General features: G+C 42.4%; 1 protein-coding gene across 2 annotated transcripts in view; it reads left to right on the top strand.

Moving 5' to 3' along the window:
• LOC139407391 (ryanodine receptor 3-like) overlaps positions 1 to 27,564 on the top strand; it is a 270,933-nt gene that overhangs the window by 21,139 nt on the left and 222,230 nt on the right. For both annotated transcript variants that reach the window (XM_071151137.1, XM_071151138.1), the window contains exon 2: positions 20,988 to 21,107. In XM_071151137.1, coding sequence (XP_071007238.1) covers positions 20,988 to 21,107 — 120 coding nt within the window. The remainder of the gene's footprint in view (positions 1 to 20,987; positions 21,108 to 27,564) is intronic.

The raw sequence follows: 27,564 nt of genomic DNA on the forward strand, positions 1-27,564 counted from the left end.
ATCCTCCCCTAGGGGCTAGTCATCACTATCCTCCCCTAGGGGCTAGTCATCAGTGTCCTCCCCTAGGGGCTCAGAGTCATCACTATCCTCCCCAAGGGGCTAGTCATCACTATCCTCCCCTAGGGGCTAGTCATCACTATCCTCCCCTAGGGGCTAGTCATCACTATCCTCCCCTAGGGGCTAGTCATCACTGTCCTCCCCTAGGGGCTCAGAGTCATCACTATCCTCCACTAGGGGCTAGTCATCAGTGTCCTCCCCTAGGGGCTAGTCTTCAGTGTCCTCCCCTAGGGGCTAGTCATCAGTGTCCTCCCCTAGGGGCTCAGAGTCATCACTGTCCTCCCCTAGGGGCTAGTCATCAGTGTCCTCCCCTAGGGGCTGGTCATCACTGTCCTAGGGGCTAGTCATCAGTGTCCTCCCCTAGGGGCTAGTCACCAGTGTCCTCCCCTAGGGACTAGTCATCACTGTCCTAGGGGCTAGTCATCACTATACTCCACTAGGGGCTAGTCATCAGTGTCCTCCCCTAGGGGCTAGTCATCAGTGTCCTCCCCTAGGGGCTAGTCCATCAGTGTCCTCCCCTAGGGGCTAGTCATCACTGTCCTAGGGGCTAGTCATCAGTGTCCTCCCCTAGGGGCTAGTCATCAGTGTCCTCCCCTAGGGGCTAGTCATCACTGTCCTAGGGGCTAGTCAACACTATCCTCCCCTAGGGGCTAGTCAACACTATCCTCCCCTAGGGGCTAGTCATCAGTGTCCTCCCCCAGGGGCTAGTCATCACTGTCCTAGGGGCTAGTCAACACTATCCTCCCCTAGGTGCTAGTCAACACTATCCTCCCCTAGGGGCTAGTCATCACTATCCTAGGGGCTAGTCAACACTATCCTCCCCTAGGGGCTAGTCATCACTGTCCTAGGGGCTAGTCATCAGTGTCCTCCCCTAGGGGCTAGTCATCACTGCCCTCCCCTAGGGGCTCAACCCTAGGAAAGATAATCTAGAGTCCTACCCTAGGAAAGATACTCTAGGGCCTTACCATTGGAAAGATAATCTAGAGTCCTACCATAGGAAAGATAATCTAGAGTCCTACCATAGGAAAGATAATCTAGAGTCCTACCATTGGAAAGATACTCTAGAGTCCTACCATTGGAAAGATAATCTAGAGTCCTACCATAGGAAAGATAATCTAGAGTCCTACCATAGGAAAGATAATCTAGAGTCCTACCCTAGGAAAGATACTCTAGAGCCCTACCATTGGAAAGATAATCTAGAGTCCTACCCTAGGAAAGATAATCTAGTCCTACCATAGGAAAGATAATCTAGAGTCCTACCATAGGAAAGATACTCTTGAGCTCTACCCTAGGAAAGATACTCTAGAGCTCTTCCCTAGGAAAGATACTCTAGAGCCCTACCGTAGGAAAGATACTCTAGAGCCCTACCGTAGGTAAGATACTCTAGAGCCCTACCATAGGAAAGATAATCAGGAGTCCTAACCTAGGAAAAATGATCTAGTCCTACCCTAGGAAAAATAATCTAGAGCTCTACCCTAGTAAAGATAATCTAGAACTCTACCCTAGGAAAGATAATCTAGAACTCTACCTTAGGAAAAATTTGATGGATCTCTACCCGAGAAAAGATAATCTAGAACTCTACCATAGGAAAGATAATCTAGAACTCTATCATAGGAAAGATAATCTAGAACTCTATTTTAGGAAAGATAATCTGTAACTCTACCATAGGAAAGATACTCTAGAGCCCTACCGTAGGAAAGATACTCTAGAGCCCTACCGTAGGAAAGATACTCTAGAGCTCTACCCTAGAGCTCTACCCTAGCTCTACCCTAGGAACGATACTCTAGAGCCCTACCATAGGAAAGATACTCTAGAGCCCTACCATAGGAAAGATACTCTAGAGCCCTACCGTAGGAAAGATACTCTAGAGCCCTACCGTAGGAAAGATACTCTAGAGCCCTACCGTAGGAAAGATACTCTAGAGCCCTACCATATGAAAGATAAGAGTAACGTGTATGGTTGCTGCTGTATTACAAAGGGCATGGGTGAAGTAAATAGTTATTAAACTGTGCCCGTCTTGAATCAGGCTATGAGAAGTTGTTCGGTCCTTCACTCACTCAAGGACCCTGACGGCAGATTGTTTGCCAAAACCTGTCATGTTTGTTGCATTATGTCCGTAGCTTTGAACCAATGCTGACAAGCTCATGAAGCTTCTATGAATTCTGAAAGATGTGGGCCAAGGCTGTTTGTCAACACTGCATTCACTGGGTAGAGAGAAATATGATTTTAAATGATCTCCTTTCTTATGAGTAGGACCCTACATTTTCCTTGATTTAAAACTGGGGCCCTGAGTTTTCCCTGATCTATTAATACAGTCTAGAGGTTACCCTGACCTATTACTACAGGGTTTACCCTGATCAGTTACTACAGAGATTATCCTGACCTATTAATACAGTATAGAGGTTACCCTGATCTATTAATACAGTCTAGAGGTTACCCTGTTCTATTAATACAGTCTAGAGGTTACCCTGACCCATTAATACAGTCTAGAGGTTACCCTGACCTATTGATATATTCTAGAGGTTACCCTGACCCATTAATACAGTCTAGAGGTTACCCTGACCTATTACGACAGGGTTTACCCTGACCCATTAATACAGTCTAGAGGTTACCCTGATCTATTAATACAGTCTAGAGGTTACCCTGATCTATTAATACAGTCTACAGGTTACCCTGACCTATTTCTACAGTCTAGAGGTTACCCTGACCTATTAATACAATCTAGAGGTTACCCTGACCTATTACTACAGTCTAGAGGTTACCCTGACCTATTACTACAGGGTTTACCCTGATCTATTACTACAGAGATTACCCTGACCTATTAATACAGTATAGAGGTTACCCTGATCTATTACTACAGGGTTCATCCTGACCTATTGCTACAGAGATTACCTTGACCTATTACTATAGAGATTACCCTGACCTATTACTACAGAGATTACCCTGTCCTATTACTACAGAGATTACCCTGACCTATTACTACAGAGGTTACCCTGTCCTATTACTACAGAGGTTACCCTGACCTATTACTACAGAGATTACCCTGACCTATTACTACAGATATTACCCTGACCTATTACTACAGAGGTTACCCTGACCTATTACTACAGAGATTACCCTGACCTATTACTACAGAGTTTACCCTGACCTATTACTACAGAGGTTACCCTGATCTATTGCTACAGAGATTACCCTGGCCTATTGCTACAGAGATTACCCCAACCTATTACTACAGAGATTACCCTGGCCTATTACTACCGAGATTACCCCGACCTATTACTACAGAGATTACCCTGTCCTATTTCTACAGATATTACCCTGGCCTATTACTACCGAGATTACCCCGACCTATTACTACAGAGATTACCCTGTCCTATTACTACAGAGGGTACCCTGACCTATTACTACAGAGATTACCCTGTCCTATTACTACATAGATTACCCTGACCTATTACTACAGAGATTACCCTGACCTATTACTACAGTCTGGAGGTTTCCCTGGTGAGATCACATGTTCAGTAAAATCTTCAATTTCCTTTGTATTAGAACAAAATCTCATACCTGCTTATACCAAATAAAAAATCATTATTCCTGTTTATACTAAGTTGTAAAGCATTATACCTGCTTATAGCAATCTCTAAAGATTATAACTGCAGGCTAACATTTTACCCAAAGTTGTTGTTGCGATATGTTCTATTTGAGACCCTGAGCTTTGCCTCTCTGTCTTGTGCTTTTCCTTCTCAATTAGCCCCGAAGGAGATCCATTCGTGTGGGCATTGTGATTGAGAGCCTCATCTTACCACGTGGGTGTTGGTTGACTAGAGTAGATCTCATCTTGAATTAGCTACAGTATCACCGTAAGTACAACGGCGTGAGACGTGAGGTGACTCTCAAGATAAATAATTGCCTTCATTAATCAACGGAGAGGACTGAAATAGGATCTGTACTGCTGAGATTTGGGTTTGTTTGGGCCTGGGGAGGATACCAGTTTCATTAAAGGCTGCCTTGAACGTTTCATAGTACGCACAAAGGCTGTTCATGTTTTAATCAGGGGTATTTTACTGATACCTTTGACTGTCTTCTTTAGTTTGTTTATTTGAACCTTTATTTGCTCGCATCAACTGAATACTGAAGAGGAACATGTTAGGAATCATTGGATAAGCAACCGAGGCCAATTTTTGAGTAAGAAGTTAGGCCCTCTATCCTCAGAAGTTTAAGGAAATGTTTAAAAAAAAAAGGTTTATTGTCGAATAAATATTCTAGCTAGTCAATAAGTTATTAGCCAAGTCTGTTGCAATAGTCAAGGACATGGATAATGTTGTTCTGCTGGTCTGTGTCTCGTCTCAGATCTTGACTGCAGAAGAACAACATTGTCTTATTTCCATAGCTCACTCATCCGTGACATTGAGTTGGGATGACATTTTACAGTCGAGTCTTAGCAAGTTCTAGCTGTGAAAATCATCGTCAACATATATTTTCCCTCACATCCAGTCGAGATTCATAACTACTCTATCACATCAAAAAACAGTATCAAGTACTGACTTGTCAGACATCTATTACCAAATAAGTGTTTTGCTCTGTTTCATTGTACAAATGTGGGAACTTAATTTGATCACCCTGTTGTTGCAGGAAATGCAAACGTTTAGTGTTTCCAAAGTTTAAGAAGGCTTATAAAAGTTTGTAATTTCCACTTAAAAATGTCAGACTTGTCTTAACTAAAAATTAATTATAATTCACAAAATAATTCACATTTCCTGTTGCTGCAGGATAATTTTCCTGCCGTGAGGAACTGGTCAGATGAAGATCCTAGAAATAATCAAGTCAATTGTCTTGAACGGGGGAAATCACTCAGAATGGTCTGGAACCTGATTTTAAATTCAGTCTGTGAAGCTTCACACAACTTATATTTAAATGTAGAATGACACAGTGCTGCTATACTGAAGACTAACACTGATCTACTGTACCTGGGTCAGTAATCTGTAAGCTTAAAGCCTCTATTGAATCCACATCGCTGAAGTTCAAATCAAAGCATATCACATTTTATTTGTCACATGAATACAACAGGTTGACTTGTTGACCTTACAGTGACCTTACAGTGAAATGCTGAATACAACAGGTGTAGTAGACCTTACAGTGAAATGCTGAATACAACAGGTGTAGTAGACCTTACAGTGAAATGCTGAATACAACAGGTGTAGTAGACTTTACAGTGAAATGCTGAATACAACAGGTGTAGTAGACCTTACAGTGAGATGCTGAATACAACAGGTGTAGTAGACCTTACAGTGAAATGCTGAATACAACAGGTGTAGTAGACCTTACAGTGAGATGCTGAATACAACAGGTGTAGTAGACCTTACAGTGAAATGCTGAATACAACAGGTGTAGTAGACCTTACAGTGAAATGCTTACTTACAAGCCCTTAACCAACAATGCAGTTTTAAGGAAATACCCCCCCAAAAAAGTAAGAGATAAGAATAACAAATAATTAAAGAGCAACAGTAAATAACAATAGCAGGGTTATATACAGGGGGTACCAGTACAGAGTCAATGTGTCAATGTGCGGGGGCACTGGTGTCAAGGTAATTGAGGTAATTATGTACATGTAGATAGAGTTATTAAAGTGACTATGCATAGATAATAACAGAATAGCAGCAGTGTGGGTGGGGGGGGGGGTGGGGGGGGGGGGCAATACAAATAGTCTGGGTAGCCATTTGATTAGCTGTTCAGGAGTCTTATGGCTTAGGGGTAGAAGCTGTTTAGAAGCCTCTTGGACCTAGACTTGGTGCTACGGTACCGATTGCCGTGCAGTAGCAGAGAGAACAGTCTATGACTAGGGTGGCTGGAGTCTTTGACCATTTTTAGGGCCTTCCTCTGACACCGCCTGGCATAGAGGTCCTGGATGGCAGGAAGCTTGGCCCCGGTGATGTACTGGGCCGTACGCACTACCCTCTCTAGTGCCTTGCGGTCGGAGCCCGAGCAGTTGCCATACCAGGAAGTGGATGCAACCAGTCAGGATGCTCTCGATGGTGCAGCTGTAGAACCTTTTGAGGATCTGAGGACCCATGCCGAATCTTTTCTGTCTCCTGAGGGGGAATGGGTGTTGTCGTGCCCTCTTCACGACTGTCTTCAGCTTCACAGCGTGATTGAAATTTAAAGGCAATGTTCCCGCTTTAGCGGAGACTGCATTCACGGTAAACACTGTCGGGTCAATCGGAAATTACTTTTACAGTTCTATGGCAGAATCTGTAACTCTTCAGCTTTACTGATTGAATAGAGCTCTAACTTGGCCTGAAATGGCTGACTGTCTGACTTCACTCCTAAAGTACCTGAACGTGCTTTATCGCTTTCTCTCTCTGTCTCTCAACTTCTCCCTCTGTCTCTCTATCTCTGCCTATCTCTCTCCTTCTCCCTCTGTCTCTCTATCTCTGCCTATCTCTCTCTTCTTCTGCCTCCGTCTCTCTATCTCTGCCTATCTCTCTCACTTTCTCACTCACCCTTCCCTCCTCTCTCTTTCTCTCTCTATCTCTCCATTTCCCCCCTCACTCTCTGTCTCTCTCTCCATCTCCCCTCTCTCTCTCTCTCTCTCTCTCTCTCTCTGTCTCTTTTTCTTCATCCCCCCTCTCTCCATCCCCCTCTCTCTTTTTCTGTCTCTCTCTCTCCACCCCCCCTCTCTCTCAATTTCCCCCCTCACTCTCTGTTTCTCTCACCATCTCCCCCTCACTCCATCACTCTGTCTCTCCATCCTCACCCTCTCTCTGTCTGTCTCTCTCTCTCTCTGTCTCTCTCTCTCTCTGTCTCTCTCTCTCTCTCTCTGTCTCTCTCTCTCACCATCTCCCCCCTCTCAACTCCTCTGTAATGTGGTGCGTGCTGGTGGCAGGGAAGTCAGGCGCAGGAGAATGAACTTGGAGCTGTTTAATAACCATTCAAAAAACCTCAGAAAACCAAAGTATACAAAAAATAACATAATAGGGTGTAAAACCCATCTCACACCAGAACAAATAACACACCTACATACAACAAACCATCTCTGACAAGAACATGAGGGGAAACACAGGGTTAAATACACAACATGTAATGAATGGGATTGGAACCAGGTGTAGGAAGACAAGACAAAACCAATGGAAAATGAAAAATGGATCAGTGATGGCTAGAAGGTCGGTGACGTCGACCGCCGAACACCGCCCGAACAAGGAGAGGGACCGACTTCGACGGAAGTCGTGACATCAATTCATTTCAATTTGCTTTATTGGCATGACATAACAATGTACATATTGCCAAAGCTTACTTTGGATAGTTACAATATTTTAAAAAAAGAATCATCAAAATTGTCAACGGGACAACAGTAACAACAATAACCAAGGGTCAAAATAACCGTTGATCAATAACAATATAGAGGACATGTGCAGGTTGGTTGGTCTGTCAGAAACTGTCCCTCATCTTATAGCAGGCAGCAATGTAGTGCGCTGCCAACCCACAGCTCTCTGCATCCTCCCCCAACAGGACGGGTAGCCTATCCTCATCAGAGAGGTCTTTGAAACCTTGAATAAGGGTTTCAAATTTGGGGAAATGACACTCTCTAATTATTTTATATTTTTTACATTTTGTCAGGAAATGCAGCTCCGTCTCAGGTTCTGCTGTTGTGAGGTGGTTGCACAGCCTTTCCTCTACAGGGAGCCAGGTGTTCCTGTCTCTCTCTATTTCTCCCCTCACTATCTGTCATTCTCTCTCATCAGCTTCCCCCTCACTCTCTTTCTCTCTCTCTCTCTCTCTCTCTCTCTCTGTCTCTCTCTCTCTCTCTCTCTCTCTCTCCATTTCCCCCCTCACTCTCTGTCTCTCTCAACCCCAGCCTCTCTCTTCCTCCCTCTCTCCCTTCACCTCCCTTATCACTCTCTTTCATGCTGGACAGACAACTAGGAAGATGACATTCCGAGAGGCACCTTAGCCCCCCCCCAGCCATCCAAAATCAAATTGCATGTTATTGGTTGAGTACACAGTTCAGCAGGTGTTATGGCAGGTGCAGTGAAATGCTTATGTTCCTAGCTCTTATCAATCAATGCAGTAAATGTCAACAAGATGTACTACAGCAGTAGATTTTACACCAGATATGTCCGGGTCAAAAGTAGTGCACTATATAGGGAATAGGGTGCCATTTGAGGCCCTTCAGTGTTGCTGATGCAGTACTCAGCCTAGCATGCCTTGCTTATTTTATTTAGAGTTGCTTCAAGGCAATATGCTGCTATAAGACAATATGCATTCAAAGTAAGCCTGAAAAAATCTAATTTGTAAAACTGACACTGTACAACTCTTTGGGGCCACGAACCGTTTCGATATTAGGAGAGAAAATGTTAGACTTTTATTGTTATTATTACTTTTTTCCCAATAAGCCGTCTTGCTCTCTCCTTCTCTCTCTCTCTCTCTCTCTCTCTCTCTCTCTCTCTCTCTCTCTCTCTCTCTCTCTCTCTCTCTCTCTCCCTCCTTCCCTCTCTCTCCCTCTCTCTCCTTACCTCTCTCTCTCTCTCTCTCTCTCTCTCTCTCTCTCTCTCTCTCTCTCTCTCTCTCTCTCTCTCTCTCTCTCTCTCTCAATTCAATTCAATTGACTTTATTGACATGGCAAGTTCATTATTACTTACATTGTCAAAGTGTACATATCGAAAAAAAATAATATATATATATATTTATATATAAAATATATATATATTTATATATAAATAAATGGTGGGACCAACAGCAATAATAATAGTTGTAGTGGACATATGCCATGAGAGTTTTGATGTCTGCTTGTTTCCACTGGAAATGCATGGTGTAATTCTGGGGAAAAAATCTCTCTCTCTCTCTCTCTCTCGCTCTCTTGCTCTCTCTCGCTCTCCTTCCCTCTCTCTCTCTCCTTCCCTCTCCTTCCCTCCCCCTCTCTCCTCTCTCTCTCTCTCTCTCTTTCTCTCTCCTTCCCTCTCTCTCATTTCTCTCTCTCTCTCTCTCCCTCTCTCCTTCCCTCTATCTCCTTCCCCCCTCTCTCTCTCTCTCTCGCTCTCTCTCTCTCAATTCAATTCAATTGACTTTATTGACATGGCAAGTTCATTATTACTTACATTGTCAAAGTATACATATCGAAAAAATTAAAATAAAATACAAATATATATTTATATATAAATAAATGGTGGGACCAATAATAATAGTCGTAGTGGAAATATGCCTTCTTACTTTCGCTCTCTCTCTCTCTCTCTCTCTCTCTCTCTCTCTCTCTCTCTCTCTCTCTCTCTCTCTCTCTCCCCACCTCTCTCTCTCTCTCTCTCTTTCCCTCTTTCTCTTTCCCTCTCTCTCTCTCTATCTCTTGCTCTCTCTTTCCCCCTCTCTCTCTCTCTCTCGCTCTTGCTCTCTGTCTCTCTCTCTCAACAGTAAATATTACACTCACAAAAGTTTCAAAATAATAAAGTCATTACAAATGTCATATTATTTGCAACAAGTTAAAGTAACAGGTAACAGAGATTGCTGAGATTGCCAATAGATATGAGAGTTTAACAAAATTGGGTTTGTTTTCAAATTATTTGTGGATCTATGTAATTCGAGGGAAAGATATATCTCTAATCTGAGGGAAATATGTGTGGGGAGTAGACCTACGACTTCACTCTCTAGTTGAGTGGCAGTAATAGCATAATGTCAAATGCATCTTTAATAACAAGACAGTCTCAAAGTGCTATTCCTGGAGGTGAGGCCTATTTTTACTCACCAGTGTGTCTGTGAGAGGCAGGTACTGTACTCTGTGAAGTACTATTCTGTGGTTATGTCCATAATGGCACCCTATTCACTATATAGTGCACTACTTTAGTCCAGAGCCCTATGGCTAGTGGTCAAAAGTAGTGCACTTAATAGGAAAAAGGGTGTCATTCGGGATACAGCTTGCACCTCCGTCACTCGGTCGAGTCATGCCATTGCTATGAACGTACTCAAGCCGCCTTCCTCCATGGTGATTCCCAAAAGTCGTGATAAACCCTGTAATTCTGAACGGGGGCTAATGATGTTTTTTTTTTTAATTACACAATAGTGGCTTGGAAATAAGATGAACAATGCTACAGTAGGCAAATATTTTGTAGGTAACAAATTTGCTATCATGTCGTCAAATTTACTTGAGACAGATGGCAATGTTGTCATTAGCTAGCAAAAACAGCTAGCAATGCTAACGTTATGCTAACGTTAGCTAGCTAAAATCCATTGGTCTCTCCTCAATCTTAACTAGTCATCTAACGTTATTCTGCATTTAAGGTCAATCTGGCAACATCAAAATGATGACAAAAGCATTTCCTACTAATTATTTGTCTCTTTTAGCGATGTGATTGTATTTCCAAGCCACTGTAATGAACCTTTACTTAATGCAACCCACGGATACTGTGCTTAACCCTACACCTCCACAACATGAACGGACTGTTTGACCGAGTAGTTGGCAAGACAATCCGTGAGCAGTGAACATCGTTGTGTTAGCAGTGTAGCACTCACTCGGGACTGCTTTGGGACTTAATCCAAATTGCAAGTAACATCATTGGTGTGTTTATGCAACGGATGTGAAACGGCTAGCTTAGTTAGCGGTGCGCGCTAAATAGCGTTTCAATCAGTGACTTCACTTGCTCTGAGACCTTGATGTAGTAGTTCCCCTTGCTCTGCAAGGGCCGCGGCTTTTGTGGAGCGATGGGTAACGGTGCTTCGTGGGTGACTGTTGTTGATGTGTGCAGAGGGTCCCTGGTTCGCGCCCGGGTATGGGCGAGGGGATGGTCTAAAGGTATACTGTTACATTTATATAGTGCTTAAGATCAAAAATATGTCAACAGTGAAACAGCGTTAAAATGAAATGCTACGAACATTTCAGAAGCTTTATTATTTTACCATAGCAACGATTTATACTTTTCTGGAGCCAAGAGAATCCCAATACCATGGGAACCTGCAGAGACTCAACTAGCAGGAATTGGATCGTCACGCTGTGGTTGATGGGTTGATGGGTTGATGGGGTGGTCTGGTGGATGACCCGGCCTATAGAGTGTTCCTCCAGCGCTCTAACATCCATGGGAATGGAGAGGGGTTGAGTGGGGATGCCCAGCTCGGATGCCAGAGTAACGTCCATAAGACTCACATCGGAACCCGAGTCGATGAGTACCTGGAGAGACTTGGACTGGTCGCCCCACTGAGAGGAGAAGAACAAGTATCTTTAAAACCCACCAGAGTACTCACTCCAACCAATGAGCTAGGTCTCTTGAAGGAACAGGTCGACACAAAATGACTGGCAGTACTGCAATACAGACAACTCTGGGTGTCAACTCTGTGTTCGCATTCGGAGACAGCCTAGCCCTGCCTAGCCCTGCCGAGCTGCATCAGCTTGGGAAGAGGTGAATCGGCAGTTTTCGGAGGCTCCTGGAGGGACTCGGGTATGCTCAGATCCTTTCGGGGACATAGACGCCGGGAATTTCCGAAGTTCATCAGATGCAAGGTGGGGTCCCTGAGTGAGCGATTGGGACCGAAATCAGACCTCTTCTCCCTCCTACGTTCCCGTAGCCGACCATCGATCCAGATTGTTAAAGCGATGAGAGAGTTGAGATCCGTCGGCTGCCAGCTCGTCCTTTATTTCTTCCGATATTCCGTGCAGGAACGTGTCAAAAAGCGCTTCCGGCTTCCAGGCACCCTCCGCTTCCAGCGTGCGGAAATACACCTCATAGAATGCTACACTGAGGGAGTCCTGCCGAAACTGGAGTAACTTCCAGGCAGCCTTTCTCCTGGACACCGGAGCCTCGAAAACATTTTTCACCTCTGCCATGAATCCCTCCAGACTGAAGCATATGACCGACTGTTGTTCCCAAACGGCCGAGGCCCAGGCGAGATGAGGTACGATCAGATGATCAGCGTGATGAGGTACGCTATCTTAGAGTGATCCGAGGGGAAGGGTGAAGGCTGCAGCTCCATGATGAAGGAACTCTGAGCGAGAAACGCCTGACAATTCCCCGACTCTCCATCAAGGCGCTCCGAGCGGGGTTCCCGGGAAACCGGGGTGACAGCGCTAGTACCAGCTGGGTTACTGAGGGACTGGGAGGTTACTATCGTGGTAGGCTGCCTAGTAGACAACCCACGGACTTGCTCCTGCAAAGTGTCCAATGCTTGTTCGTGGGAGGCAGAAAACATTTTGGAATTGTAAACAAACTGAGCATTCTAGTTAGTGTAAGTTCAAAGTTCAAATTTCTAAGTTGATTGGCCTAATAAATAGATAGGAACTTCTTGTCAAGCTCTCCCTAAAAACATCCAAGTCTAGGTGGTAACCTTTCCGTTTCCAAATATTCCTTTCCTTGTTTCCCTCCATTTTGTGCCTACTGAAAGCCTTCCACCAATGATAAATTGCTTCTATAAGTTGTTTAACTTTAAGTTCTCAACCAGAGGCCACACTGGTGTTCCTGTGACTCTCTGCCTATATACCACAGAGACAGAGCCAGCCCACTCAATACTTGTTATGCTACCACAGCTGAGACTACTGTTTGTATAGGACGATATTGGTTAATTGCTTCCACAAGTTCTCTCCAGAAGCCTGAACAGTGGTTCCCTGACTCTGTGAACTCCCACCAGGACAGAGCAGCCTGGCCCATTCAACGCCCGCTATCCCGTAAGAGCTCCATGGAGGTTGGGGTCCTGAGGGCTAAAGGGCTGGTGGGCCTGGAGGGCTGGATGGCGGTGGAGAGGGGGATGTACTTCATAAGAGCTCCGTGGAGACCAGTGTGCTCTCTCTCTCTCTCTCTCTCTCTCTCTCTCTCTCTCTCGCTTTCTTTCTTTCTTTCTTTCTTTCTTTCTTTCTTTCTTTCTTTCTTTCTCTCTCTCTCTCTCTCTGAAATCTTCATTTATTTTCACACTTCATACATTAGTAAGTAATGACCACATTCAGTTAACTAAATGTTTGTCCAGAGTCTTTCTCCAGGGTGTGTCCAGGTTGGGCCCAATGCCCACTGTTTTTTACCCCATGTTCTTTTCAGATTAATCATGTTCTTTTCAGATTAGTCATGTTCTTTTCAGATTAGTCATGTTCTTTTCAGATTAGTCATGTTCTTTTCAGATTAGTCATGTTCTTTCCAGATTAGTCATGTTCTTTTCAGATTAGTCATGTTATTTTCAGATTAGTCATGTTCTTTTCAGATTAGTCATGTTCTTTTCAGATTAGTCATGTTATTTTCAGATTAGTCATGTTATTTTTCAGATGAATGCAACATTTGACTACACAATGTTGTTTAGGTTGTCATTGCTGCAACAATGTTATCTTTCTGTTGATCCTGGTGTTCTTGTCTTAGCTAGAAACATCGAACTCCATCAGCACTTATCGCCTTGTCTGACATTTATGAGAAATATGACTCCCAACCCCCTCTGTCTATTAGTAGGTCTACTCTACACCCTGGCTGGTTGGAACAAGGCTTTAAACTCCACCTCATTCCTTCCATTCAGCATCTAGTAGTCTACTTCCCTGTGTCTTCTCTGCCCTCCAACTGATCATGTACACAGCGTGCGTGTCACAAAGTACTGGGTTTCAGTATATTCACCTTTTCTCAAGTTCAGGTTGGTGGCAGCAGAAGGGGAGTGGTGACAGTTTGTTTGGCTCACCGGGAGCATCAGGGATCTCAGGTTACTGCCCTGTGGATTCATCAGGCCACACAAACACCTGCTCCTGTCTTTTAAGACCAGCTGTAGACAGCCTTCTGCTGTATAGAAAAGAAGAGAGGGAGAGAGAGAGAGAGGGAGAGAGAGAGATGGGAAAAGAGAAAGGGAGAGAAAGAGAGACAGGGAGAAAGAGAGAGAGAGAGGGGGGGGGAAGGGAGAGAAAGTGAGAGAGACAGAGAGACAGAGAGAGAGAGAGAGAGGGAGAAAGAGTGTGTGAGAGAGAGAGAGAGAGAGAGAGAGAGAGAGAGAGGGAGAGAGAAAGGGCGTGAGAGAGAGGGAGAGAGGAAAAGAGAAAGGGAGGGAGAGAGAGAGAGAGAGAAAGGGACTTGAATGGGCCGTTGAGACAGTTGGTAGAGCATGGCGATTGCAATTCCAGGATGGTGGGTTTGATTCCTGGGACCACCCATATGTAAAATGTATGTAAGTCGCTTTGGATAAAAGTGTCTGCTAAATGACATTTATTACTATTATAATAAGACTGGGACTCTGTTGTGACTACTGCCAGGTTTAAGTGACATATGGTGTGAAAGGGGTAAGGGGGAGGGGGGCAAGGTCGAGCTGCTGCTCCATCACTCATACAGTAGACCTCCAGAGCCATGTAGATCAGAGGTGTCAAACATACTGGGCCCAATCTGGCCCACGAGGGTATCCAATCTGGCTCGCGGGTAGTTTGGAGTAAAAAAAAATATATAGAGAGATATTTTACCGTGAGGCAATATAACAAATGTTAGTGCGGCCCACCGGACCTTGTTGAAACCTGAATGCTAAATTAGTTTGACAGCCCTGCTATAGATAGACTGTGATACCGCGCTTTAGCTGTCTAGCAGATAGTTGCAGCAGATCTGGGTGCAAATACCATTTGAAATCATTTCAAATGCATTTTCTGGGCTTGATTGATCTTGCCTGGTGCAATGGAGCAAATAGAAAAGCTGCAAAAGTGCAAACCCCACCCATCTGCCCCTCCCAGGCAGACTAAAGCAAACGCTCAACGTATCTGAAGGATTTTGTAACCTGGTCTACAGCCTTCTTTCACTGTTCTGTCCATGCCAAGTTTTGATTCCAACGGTTCATTACTGTAGAAACTGTCGTCTTGGTCATCACGCAGTTACAAGATCATCACACTACTAAATCACTACTAAAGTAGGAGTCAACAGTTGAGTCATACTTGTATGGAAGTATAGCCTGATGCGCTCGTATTGGTGAATTCAACTTAATTTGCGCTTCTTTCGTGTGTCCCGTTCACAGCGCGCAGCGGAGGGAAAGTGTACAGACACATGACACAGTCCTAGCTAGGCTACTAAAATGTTACAGTCTGGGATCGGTTTTTAAAGCTTGACAATGATGAACTAAAAGCCTAGGCTGCCTACTTAAATTCAATACATTTTGTGTGCACCATACAGCATTGTTGCATTCAATCGCACCGGTTCCATGCAGTGCAAAAACCTATTTTAAGTTTTAACCTCTTACTCCCACCCGACACGCAGACGTCCCATCTAGCCACCTGGAAATGCAAATGCAAATTAAAAAAGTTGACGATAAACTTTCACAAAACACTTCGAAATACTTTTGTAATCCAACTTTAGGTATTAGTAAACGTTAATAACATATCAAATTTATCACGGGCGATGTGTATTCAATAGCTCGTTCGGGAAATCTCTCTTCCAAAACTTCCTGTCGGAGACCGGACGGAATGGAATCTTTCTCCTTTGTTTGACCAAGAAATAATTCCCAAATTGACAAGACTGGCGACATCGTGTGGAAGCTGTAGGAATTGCAATCTCGGCCCCATTTAATTTGGTGTCCCTTAAACAATACATGCAAGTGGCGCATGGATATTTTTTCCAGTTTTCAGTGACCAGTTTTTCTTGCGCTTTTCGATGAAACACATGCTCTGTTATAGTCACAGCCGTGATTTAACCAGTTTTAGAAACGTGAGAGTGTTTTCTATCCACACATACTAATCATATGCATATACTATATTCCTGGCATGAGTAGCAGGACGCTGAAATGTTGCGCGATTTTTAACAGAATGTTCGAAAAAGTAGGGGGTCGACTTAAGAGGTTTTAAATGTCACATGTTATCTGGAGTTATTAAATCGTTTTTGAATATTATTTACATCTGCAAGCATAGCAGCAAAGTCTGGACGAATGTAATTGATCTCTTCTTTACTTGATCTCTTCTGTTTAAATTTGTTGAAATATTATATACAGCATATGTAGGTAAATTGACATTATAAAGGGACATATTTTTTTCTAATTAAACAGTGGGCCAGTTTTGGCCAGTTGTATGAACCTTTTTTTTTTATAAACAAGCATAATAGTATACAGTGCCTTTGGGAAGTATTCAGACCCCTTGACTTTCCCCACATTTTGATACATTACAGCCTTATTCTAAAATTGATCAAATGTTTTTTCCCCCTAATTAATCTGCACACAATACCCCATAATGACATCACAATACCCCATAATGACAAAGCAAAAACAGGTTTTTAGAAATGTTAGCAAATGTATGAAAAATTTTAAACAGAAATACCTTATTTACATAAGTATTCAGACCCTTTGCTATGAGACTCGAAATTGAGCTCAGGTGCATCCTGTTTTCGTTTATCCTCTTTGAGAAGTTTCTACATCTTGACTGGAGTCCATCTGTGGTTTATTCAATTTATTGGACATGATTTGGAAAGGCACACACCTGTCTATATAAGGTCCCACAGTTGACAATGCATGTCAGAGCAAAAACCAAGCCATGAGGTCGAAGGAATTGTCCGTAGAGCTCCGAGAGGATCGTGTCGAGGCACAGATCTGGGGAAGGGTACCAAAACATTTCTGCAGCATTGAAGGTCCCCAAGAACACAGTGGCCTCCATCATTCTTAAATGGAATAAGTTTGGAACCTCCAAAACTCTTCCTAGAGCTGGCCGCCCAGCCAAACTGAGCAATCTGGGGAGAAGGACCTTGGTCAGGGAGGTGACCAAGAACCCGATGGTCACTCTGACAGAGCTCTAGAGTTCCTCTGTGGAGATGGGAGAAACTTCCAGAAGGGCAACCATCTCTGCAGCTATCCACCAATCAGGCCTTTATGGTAGAGTGGCCAGACGGAAGCCACTCCTCAGTAAAAGGCACATGACAGTTGACTTGGAGTTTGCCAAAATGCACCTATAGGACTCTCAGACCATGAGAAACAAGATTCTCTGTTCTGATGAAACCAAGATTGAACTCTTTGGCCTGAATGCAAAGCGTCATGTCTGGAGGAAACCAGGCACCATACCTACGGTGAAGCATGGTGGTGGCAGCGTCATGCTGTGGAGATGTTTTTCAGCGCCAGGGAATGGGAGACTAGTCAGGATCGAGGCAAAGATGAACAGAGCAAAGTACAGAGAGATCCTTGATGAAAACCTAAGTACACAGCCTAGACAACACAGGAGTGGCCTCGGGACAAGTCTCTGAATGTCCTTGAGTGGCCCAGCCAGAGCCCGGACTTAAACCTGATCGAACATCTCTGGAGAGACCTGAAAATAGCTGTGCAGCAACGCTCCCCATCCAACCTGACAGAGATTGAGAGGATCTGCAGAGAATATTGGGAGAAAATCCCCAAATACAGGTGTGCCAAGCTTGTAGCATCATACCCAGGAAGACTTGAGGCTGTAATTGCTGCCAAATGTGCTTCAACAAAGTACTGAGTAAAGGGTCTGAATACTTGTGTAAATGTTATATTTCAGTTTTTTTTTTTTTTTAATGAATTAGCAAACACCTGTAAAAAAACTGTTTTTACTTTGTCATTATGGAGTATTGTGTGTAGATTGATGAGGGGAAAAAATGTTTAATCAATTTTAGAATAAGGCTGTAACGTAACAAAATGTGGAAAAAGTCAAGCGGTCTGAAAACTTTTCGAAGGCACTGTATGTGTGGCCCGCAAATGAGTTGTGTTTTTTTCTCTCGATTTGGCCCTGATTGAGTTTGACACTCCTTTCCTACATATTGCACAACCTATGGACCCTGGTCAAAAGTAATGGGCTAGTCATTCAGAAGGAATTGCTGCCAGAACTGGAGTGCCTTGGCCCGGACTCTGGGCCAGCATCATTGTTTTCTGCCTGTAATCCACTGAGAGGGAGAGAGAGGGCTGTGCTATAGGTTAATTAAGACATCAAACTTGCTTCCGGAGAGTTCTCGGGCCAAGTCTGTCGAGCCCCTGGTGGGCCCCCTCTGGACATTTCACTCGAGGGGAAATCACTCAGACCTCAAGCCTCTGTTATGGAGTGTAACAGTAAAGTACATTACAGTCAATTATGGATTACTATGAACAATATTCTCATGTTTATAATGGCATTGTTAAGGCTTTTTTTTGTGGGGCAAATCATTATGAATATTATTCCCATGCTGTTGCATGATGTTGTTGGTGTGAAACTAAGCATCAGTTGTGGTGAGGAGAGCACAGGGATTCTATTAAATTAGTCATATGTAATTATGTGGTTGAGAGGGTCAACAGACATAGGCTGGGTTTCAGATGCTATCCTATATGGGATCAGAGGTGCAGGGTTTAATTTAAGGTATAAACTGGTGTAATTGGTGGGAACTGATACCAGACAGGATTACCTCATCAGGTAGATGAGATGAGAGGCAGAGTGACTCCAAAACAATGCTGCTACACTGGCCTAGCTACTGCAGCTCCAGCTGTGTGAGGAGGGCTGGATCCAATGAATTATTGCCGCTTGAATAGAGCCAGAGAGACAGAACCATAGCAACCCTCGGCTCCGATTATTGTGAGACGTGATCTGGCAGGAGAGACTGTGAGAGAGAGAGAGAGCGAGAGAGAGAGAGAGAGAGATGGAGGCCCGTCAGTAAAAATGTCAGAGACACAAATCAATATCTGTGGCCTGTGTGGGAGTTGCCAAGGAAAACAGAAAGAGAGAGAGATGGAGTGATTGTAGAATCTTCCACTTCCGCAATAAAACCAGGGTCATATTCACTAGGAACGAAACGGAAGCAAGCTCCCAAAACGGAGAGGGATTACCTGAATTTGTCAATTCAAAAATGCTTGTTCTTGTTTGCCGTTGCAAACCGTTTTGCTACGGTGTCGGTGTGCACTGATGGATATGACCCAGGTCTCCTTGAATCAGTTAGATAATGGAACCGGGTTGAAAACAAGGTTTCAGAACCTAGTTTTCATGGGTAATATATATATTCTGGCAATAGAAGGGCTCTAACTTTTTTTGGTGGGGGCTTTTTGATGCTGTTTTTGATGCAACTACCGATGGGTTATCCTTTCCAGTACTTTCTAAACGCTTTCCACTGATATGATTATATATACTGATAAAACGGCTGATTCCATGAATTATTCTGTACTTGTTCTTACGATCCTCTCATTCATAAATCTTGCATGGTCCTGCTCAGCATAATGACCCTCCAGCACTTGATGCGTTTTGCAAGGGTGGAGAAACCACGGTCTCATAGACTAGACGTAACATAGTAAATATAAATCCAGGACACTCAAATTAGTATGATATGTTACGTTTGGTATGGTTACATAAAACAGAATGTTACTTAAAACCTCTACAGGATCGGTGGGTCCCCTGCGGTAAGGTTGAGCTAATGTAGGCAAATGCGATTAGCATGAGGTTGTAAGTAACAAGAACATTTCCCAGGACATACCCCATTCTTGTTAATCTAACTGCACTGTCCAATTTACAGTAGCTATTACAGTGAAATAATACCATGCTATTGTTTGAAGAGTGCACAGTTTTGAACTTGAAAAATTATTAATTAACCAATTAGGCACATTTGGGCAGTCTTGATACAACATTTTGAACAGAAATGCAATGGTTCATTGAATCAGTTAAAACATTGCACATACACTACTGCCATCTAGTGGCCAAAATCTAATTTGTACCTGGTCTAGAATAATACATTATGTTCTTTCTCTTGCATTTCAAAGATGATGGTACAAAAAATAAATAAAAAACAGTTGTTTTTTTCTTCGTATTATATTTTACCAGATCTAATGTGTTATATTCTCCTACATTCCTTTGACATTTCCACCAACTTCAAAGTGTTTCCTTTCAAATGGAAACACAGAATATACATATCCTTGCTTCAGGTCCTGAACTACAGGCAGTTAGATTTGAGTATGTCATTTTAGGCAAAAAATGTAAAAAAAAGGTGTGAATTGTCTCTTACATACTGACCACACCGCTCACGTTGTGTGCACAAGCGTTGCAAAATAAACGTACACATACATATCATTCAGTCATTGCACACACACTGCTCGCGCGCGCCAACGAGCATCTGCGTTGCCAAGCGCTAAAATAGAAGTCAGTTCTATTTGTGACGCTGAACGCGGTGCAAATCCTGCCTCTCCTATCTCCTCATTAATTTATAGAAGCAGATACCCACGTGCCATCTCCTCATTGGTTATACCCACGTGGGTGATTGAAAGATGAACTGAGGTCAGTCGGTTGTGGTGATACACCTATGAAAATTAGATGCCAATTGCCATATAAAGTCTAAAGAAGAAAAGCCTGGAAGGAGGAGAGATGACTAGAAAGGATTTGGTTGAACGTTTTATGTGTGGATTAATTGTCGGAGTAGAGGACCTTGTGCATTTCAGGTAAAATAACAACTCAACGTTTATATCCCAGGACAAATTAGCTAGCAACAGCAAGCTAGCTAAATAGGACAAATTAGCTAGCTACTGCAAGCTAGCTAAATAGGACAAATTAGCTAGCTACTGCAAGCTAGCTAAATTGCCATAAATGTTTAATGCTATTCTACCTGTTCCCAAATGAACATACTTTGTTCAGAGTTTGTTTTGATATTTCAACCTTCTTATCATGATCACGTTTGGTGTGGGGGGACACCAAACGTTTGGGCATGGTGTTAGGGCATGGTGTTGGGCATGGTGTTAGGTGTTCCACTGAGATGGGTGACCTATTTTAAACCCAATATCAAGTGCCTGGCTTTCTCTCCTAGTCTCCTTTTCTGATGAGAAAGAGCTGGACTGATAAAAGTATAAAAGCTAGCAGGCATGATGACAGTATAGCAAGTACAGCTGAGCAGAAAACAAACTAAAAGAGAGTACAATTAGCTGTTTTGCTTGTGTCGTTATTCTCTAAAGTGAAGAGAGGCCTTGTTAGACTACAGGTAAGGAAATGCTTCACCCTCGTTTGCTTGCATTTAGGCAATAGTGTTGTTCAGAATCTTAATACTGTCTCCTCTCCTCTCCCCTCCCCTTCTCTCCTATCATGTCCTCTTCTCCCCTGAAAGGATGACGAGGTGGTGCTGCAGAGTGTCGCCACCATCCAGAAGGAGAATCGCAAGTTTTGTCTGTCCGTGGAGGGACTCGGAAATCGACTATGCTTCCTAGAACCTACATCTGAGGCTAAGGTGAGTGGAGTGTCTCTCAGTGCTTGGTATGGACTGGTTTTGACGGCATTTAAATACTTTCAAACTCTCTTTCATTATTTCCGGTGTTATTAAGCATTCATACAAAAAGATTGACACCTTAGAGGCAAAATAGTCTCATGTGAATCTATTTTGAGTCTGACTCCACACCATATTCCTGCTTGGTAAATGGCTATGATAACCCCAAACAGGTACATACTGCTTTAGAATGTCAATCAGCAACAGACACTATTTTATAGAGTTCTAATGTAACTCTAGATTGAGAATAGTTGTTTGTTGGAAATCTGATTCTGATTCTATTCTCTGAAGTGTGTTATGTTAATGGTTCTAGAATCCTGTGACACAGCACCATGACAACAGCAACATTCTCTGAACCCACTGAACTTCTCAAACTGTCCATCAGGGAATAAGCAGCTGGTTCAGGGAATGGGAATAAGGAAGTTAAAACACATTAGCCTGGTTCCCAATCTGTTTGTGAGGTATAGCCAATGAGTTAGCTATAGAGCACAAACTGATCTTGCACCAGGCTAAAACTACATTACATCATGAAAGTCTTATCTTTCTTCAGAAATGAGCATGATAAGAGGTTTTCGGAAATTGGAATACAGACCCACTCATCACAGAACATTGACTTGAAATGGAATAGCTGTTCTAGTCAGTCTTTTTCTATGGTATTCATTACATCTTGTACATACAGTACATACAGTACATACAGCACACAGTACATACAGTACATACAGCACACAGTACATACAGTACATACAGCACATACAGCACATACAGCACACAGTACATACAGTACATACAGCACACAATACATACAGTACATACAGCACATACAGCACATACAGCACACAGTACATACAGTACATACAGCACATACAGCACACAGTACATACAGTACATACAGCACATACAGCACACAGTAATTACAGTACATACAGCACATACAGCACACAGTACATACAGTACATACAGTACACACATCACATACAGTACACAGTACATACAGCACACAGTACATACAGCACATACAGCACACAGTACATACAGTACATACTGCACACAGCACATACAGCACATACAGTACATACAGCACACACATCACATACAGTACACAGTACATACAGCACACAGTACATACAGCACATACAGCACACAGTGCATACAGTACATACAGCACACAGAACATACAGCACATACAGCACACAGTACATACAGTACATACAGCACAAACATCACATACCGTACACAGTACATACAGTACATACAGCACACAGTACATACAGTACATACAGCACACAGTACATTCAGCACATACAGCACATACAGCACACAGTACATACAGCACATACAGCACACAGTACATACAGCACACAGTACATACAGCACATACAGCACATACAGCACATACAGCACACAGTACATATAGGACATACAGCACACAGCACATACAGTACATACAGCACACAGTACATACAGCACATACTTACAAAGTTGGTGTCTAATAACTTCTAATTGTACATGGAAACTTTCCCAATTTGCAATTAACTCACAAGAGCAAGGCTCCGGTTTCACTGAAAATGACATTCTTAAAAATGCCTGAGATGCATTTTCTCACATTTATTGTGTGTATTCAGAGATATTACTGCAGATGAACTGACTCACAGACAGTGAAAGGCTGCAGTCAGTGATGATATAGAAATATGTGACTCACCACCTGGATTCGGTCTTATGTAGCAACCTTTGAATTTCTGTTTTTAACGTTGGATAAAAGTTGTAGATTCACTTTTGAGAAAACCTTTTTTTCAATGTTTTGGTGTGACTATTGGAGAGACATTCTACACCCATTCAGCATGTTAATACAAACGCAGTTGAGCAGGTAGATCACACTGGATATGATTACACTGATTACAGTCCCTCTATCTACGATTACACTGATTACAGTCCCTCTCTCTGTGATTACACTGTGATTACAGTCCCTCTCTCTATGATTACACTGATTACAGTCCCTCTCTCTATGATTACACTGATTACAGTCCCTCTCTCTATGATTACACTGATTACAGTCCCTCTATCTTTGATTACACTGATTACAGTTCCTCTCTCTATGATTACACTGATTACAGTCCCTCTATCTATGATTACACTGATTACAGTCCCTCTCTCTATGATTACACTGATTACAGTTCCTCTCTCTATGATTACACTGATTACAGTCCCTCTATCTATGATTACACTGATTACAGTCCCTCTATCTTTGATTACACTGATTACAGTTCCTCTCTCTATGATTACACTGATTACAGTCCCTCTATCTATGATTACACTGATTACAGTCCCTCTCTCTATGATTACACTGTGATTACAGTCCCTGTCTCTATGATTACACTGTGATTCACAGTCACCCTCTCTATGATTACACTGTGATTCACAGTCCCCCTCTCTATGATTACACTGTGATTACAGTCCCTCTGTCTATGATTACACTGCGATTACAGTCCCCCATCTACGATTACACTGATTACAGTCCTTCTCTCTATGATTACACTGATTACAGTCCCTCTATCTATGATTACACTGATTACAGTTCCTCTCTCTATCATTACACTGATTACAGTCCCTCTATCTATGATTACACTGATTACAGTCCCTTTATCTTTGATTACACTGATTACAGTTCCTATCTCTATGATTACACTGATTACAGTCCCTCTATCTATGATTACACTGATTACAGTCCCTCTCTCTATGATTACACTGTGATTACAGTCCCTGTCTCTATGATTACACTGGGATTACAGTCCCTCTGTCTATGATTACACTGTGATTACAGTCCCTCTCTCTATGATTACACTGATTACAGTCCCTCTCTCTATGATTACACTGATTACAGTCCCTCTCTCTATGATTACACTGATTACAGTCCCTCTATCTTTGATTACACTGATTACAGTTCCTCTCTCTATGATTACACTGATTACAGTCCCTCTATCTATGATTACACTGATTACAGTCCCTCTCTCTATGATTACACTGATTACAGTTCCTCTCTCTATGATTACACTGATTACAGTCCCTCTATCTATGATTACACTGATTACAGTCCCTCTATCTTTGATTACACTGATTACAGTTCCTCTCTCTATGATTACACTGATTACAGTCCCTCTATCTATGATTACACTGATTACAGTCCCTCTCTCTATGATTACACTGTGATTACAGTCCCTGTCTCTATGATTACACTGTGATTCACAGTCACCCTCTCTATGATTACACTGTGAATCACAGTCCCTCTCTCTATGATTACACTGTGATTACAGTCCCTCTGTCTATGATTACACTGCGATTACAGTCCCCCATCTACGATTACACTGATTACAGTCCTTCTCTCTATGATTACACTGATTACAGTCCCTCTATCTATGATTACACTGATTACAGTTCCTCTCTCTATCATTACACTGATTACAGTCCCTCTATCTATGATTACACTGATTACAGTCCCTCTATCTTTGATTACACTGATTACAGTTCCTATCTCTATGATTACACTGATTACAGTCCCTCTATCTATGATTACACTGATTACAGTCCCTCTCTCTATGATTACACTGTGATTACAGTCCCTGTCTCTATGATTACACTGGGATTACAGTCCCTCTGTCTATGATTACACTGTGATTACAGTCCCTCTCTCTATGATTACACTGATTACAGTCCCTCTATCTATGATTACACTGATTACAGTTCCTCTCTCAATCATTACACTGATTACAGTCCCTCTATCTATGATTACACTGATTACAGTCCCTCTATCTTTGATTACACTGATTACAGTTTCTATCTCTATGATTACACTGATTACAGTCCCTCTATCTATGATTAAACTGATTACAGTCCCTCTCTCTATGATTACACTGTGATTACAGTCCCTGTCTCTATGATTACACTGGGATTACAGTCCCTCTGTCTATGATTACACTGTGATTACAGTCCCCCATCTACGATTACACTGATTACAGTCCTTCTATCTACAATTACACTGTGATTACAGTCCCTCTCTCTATGATTACACTGTGATTACAGTCCCCCTTTCTATGATTACACTGTGATTACAGTCCCTCTCTCTATGATTACACTGTGATTACAGTCCCTCTTTCTATGATTACACTGTGATTACAGTCCCTCCATCTACGATTACACTGATTACAGTCCTTCTATCTACAATTACACTGTGATTACAGTCCCTCTCTCTATGATTACACTGTGATTACGGTCCCCCTTTCTATGATTACACTGTGATTACAGTCCCTCTCTCTATGATTACACTGATTACAGTCCCTCTATCTTTGATTACACTGATGACAGTTCCTCTCTCTATGATTACACTGATTACAGTCCCTCTATCTATGATTACACTGATTACAGTCCCTCTCTCTATGATTACACTGTGATTACAGTCCCTGTCTCTATGATTACACTGTGATTCACAGTCACCCTCTCTATGATTACACTGTGATTCACAGTCCCCCTCTCTATGATTACACTGTGATTACAGTCCCTCTGTCTATGATTACACTGCGATTACAGTCCCCCATCTACAATTACACTGATTACAGTCCTTCTCTCTATGATTACACTGATTACAGTCCCTCTATCTATGATTACACTGATTACAGTTCCTCTCTCTATCATTACACTGATTACGGTCCCCCTTTCTATGATTCCACTGTGATTACAGTCCCTCTCTCTATGATTACACTGATTACAGTCCCTCTATCTTTGATTACACTGATTACAGTTCCTCTCTCTATGATTACACTGATTACAGTCCCTCTATCTATGATTACACTGATTACAGTTCCTCTCTCTATCATTACACTGATTACAGTCCCTCTATCTATGATTACACTGATTACAGTCCCTCTATGTTTGATTACACTGATTACAGTTCCTATCTCTATGATTACACTGATTACAGTCCCTCTTTCTATGATTACACTGATTACAGTCCCTCTCTCTATGATTACACTGTGATTACAGTCCCTGTCTCTATGATTACACTGTGATTACAGTCCCTCTGTCTATGATTACACTGTGATTACAGTCCCCCATCTACGATTACACTGATTACAGTCCTTCTATCTACAATTACACTGTGATTACAGTCCCTCTCTCTATGATTACACTGTGATTACAGTCCCCCTTTCTATGATTACACTGTGATTACAGTCCCTCTCTCTATGATTACACTGTGATTACAGTCCCTCTTTCTATGATTACACTGTGATTACAGTCCCTCTATCTACTATTACACTGTGATTACAGTCCCTCTCTATGATTACACTATGATTACAGTCCCCCTTTCTATGATTACACTGATTACAGTCCCTCTATCTACGATTACACTGTGATTACAGTCCCTGTATCTATGATTACAATGTGATTACAGTCCCTCTCTCTATGATTACACTGATTACAGTCCCTCTATCTATGATTACACTGATTACAGTTCCTCTCTCTATCATTACACTGATTACAGTCCCTCTATCTATGATTACACTGATTACAGTCCCTCTATCTTTGATTACACTGATTACAGTTCCTATCTCTATGATTACACTGATTACAGTCCCTCTATCTATGATTACACTGATTACAGTCCCTCTCTCTATGATTACACTGTGATTACAGTCCCTGTCTCTATGATTACACTGTGATTACAGTCCCTCTGTCTATGATTACACTGTGATTACAGTCCCCCATCTACGATTACACTGATTACAGTCCTTCTATCTACAATTACACTGTGATTACAGTCCCTCTCTCTATGATTACACTGTGATTACAGTCCCCCTGTCTATGATTACACTGTGATTACAGTCCCTCTCTCTATGATTACACTGTGATTACAGTCCCTCTTTCTATGATTACACTGTGATTACAGTCCCTCTATCTACGATTACACTGTGATTACAGTCCCTCTCTATGATTACACTATGATTACAGTCCCCCTTTCTATGATTACACTGATTACAGTCCCTCTATCTACGATTACACTGTGATTACAGTCCCTGTATCTATGATTACAATGTGATTACAGTCCCTCTCTCTATGATTACACTGATTACAGTCCCTCTCTCTACGATTACACTGATTACAGTCCCTCTATCTACGATTACACTGTGATTACAGTCCCTCTCTCTATGATTACACTGTGATTACATTCCCCCTTTCTATGATTACACTATGATTACAGTCCCTCTTTCTATGATTACACTGTGATTACAGTCCCTCTTTCTATGATTACACTGTGATTACAGTCCCTCTCTCTATGATTACACTGATTACAGTCCCTCTATCTATGATTACACTGTGATTACAGTCCCTCTGTCAATGATTACACTGTGATTCACAGTCCCCCTCTCTACAA

Source organism: Oncorhynchus clarkii, chromosome 4 (genome assembly GCF_045791955.1).
Source record: "Oncorhynchus clarkii lewisi isolate Uvic-CL-2024 chromosome 4, UVic_Ocla_1.0, whole genome shotgun sequence".
NCBI lineage: Eukaryota > Metazoa > Chordata > Actinopteri > Salmoniformes > Salmonidae > Oncorhynchus > Oncorhynchus clarkii.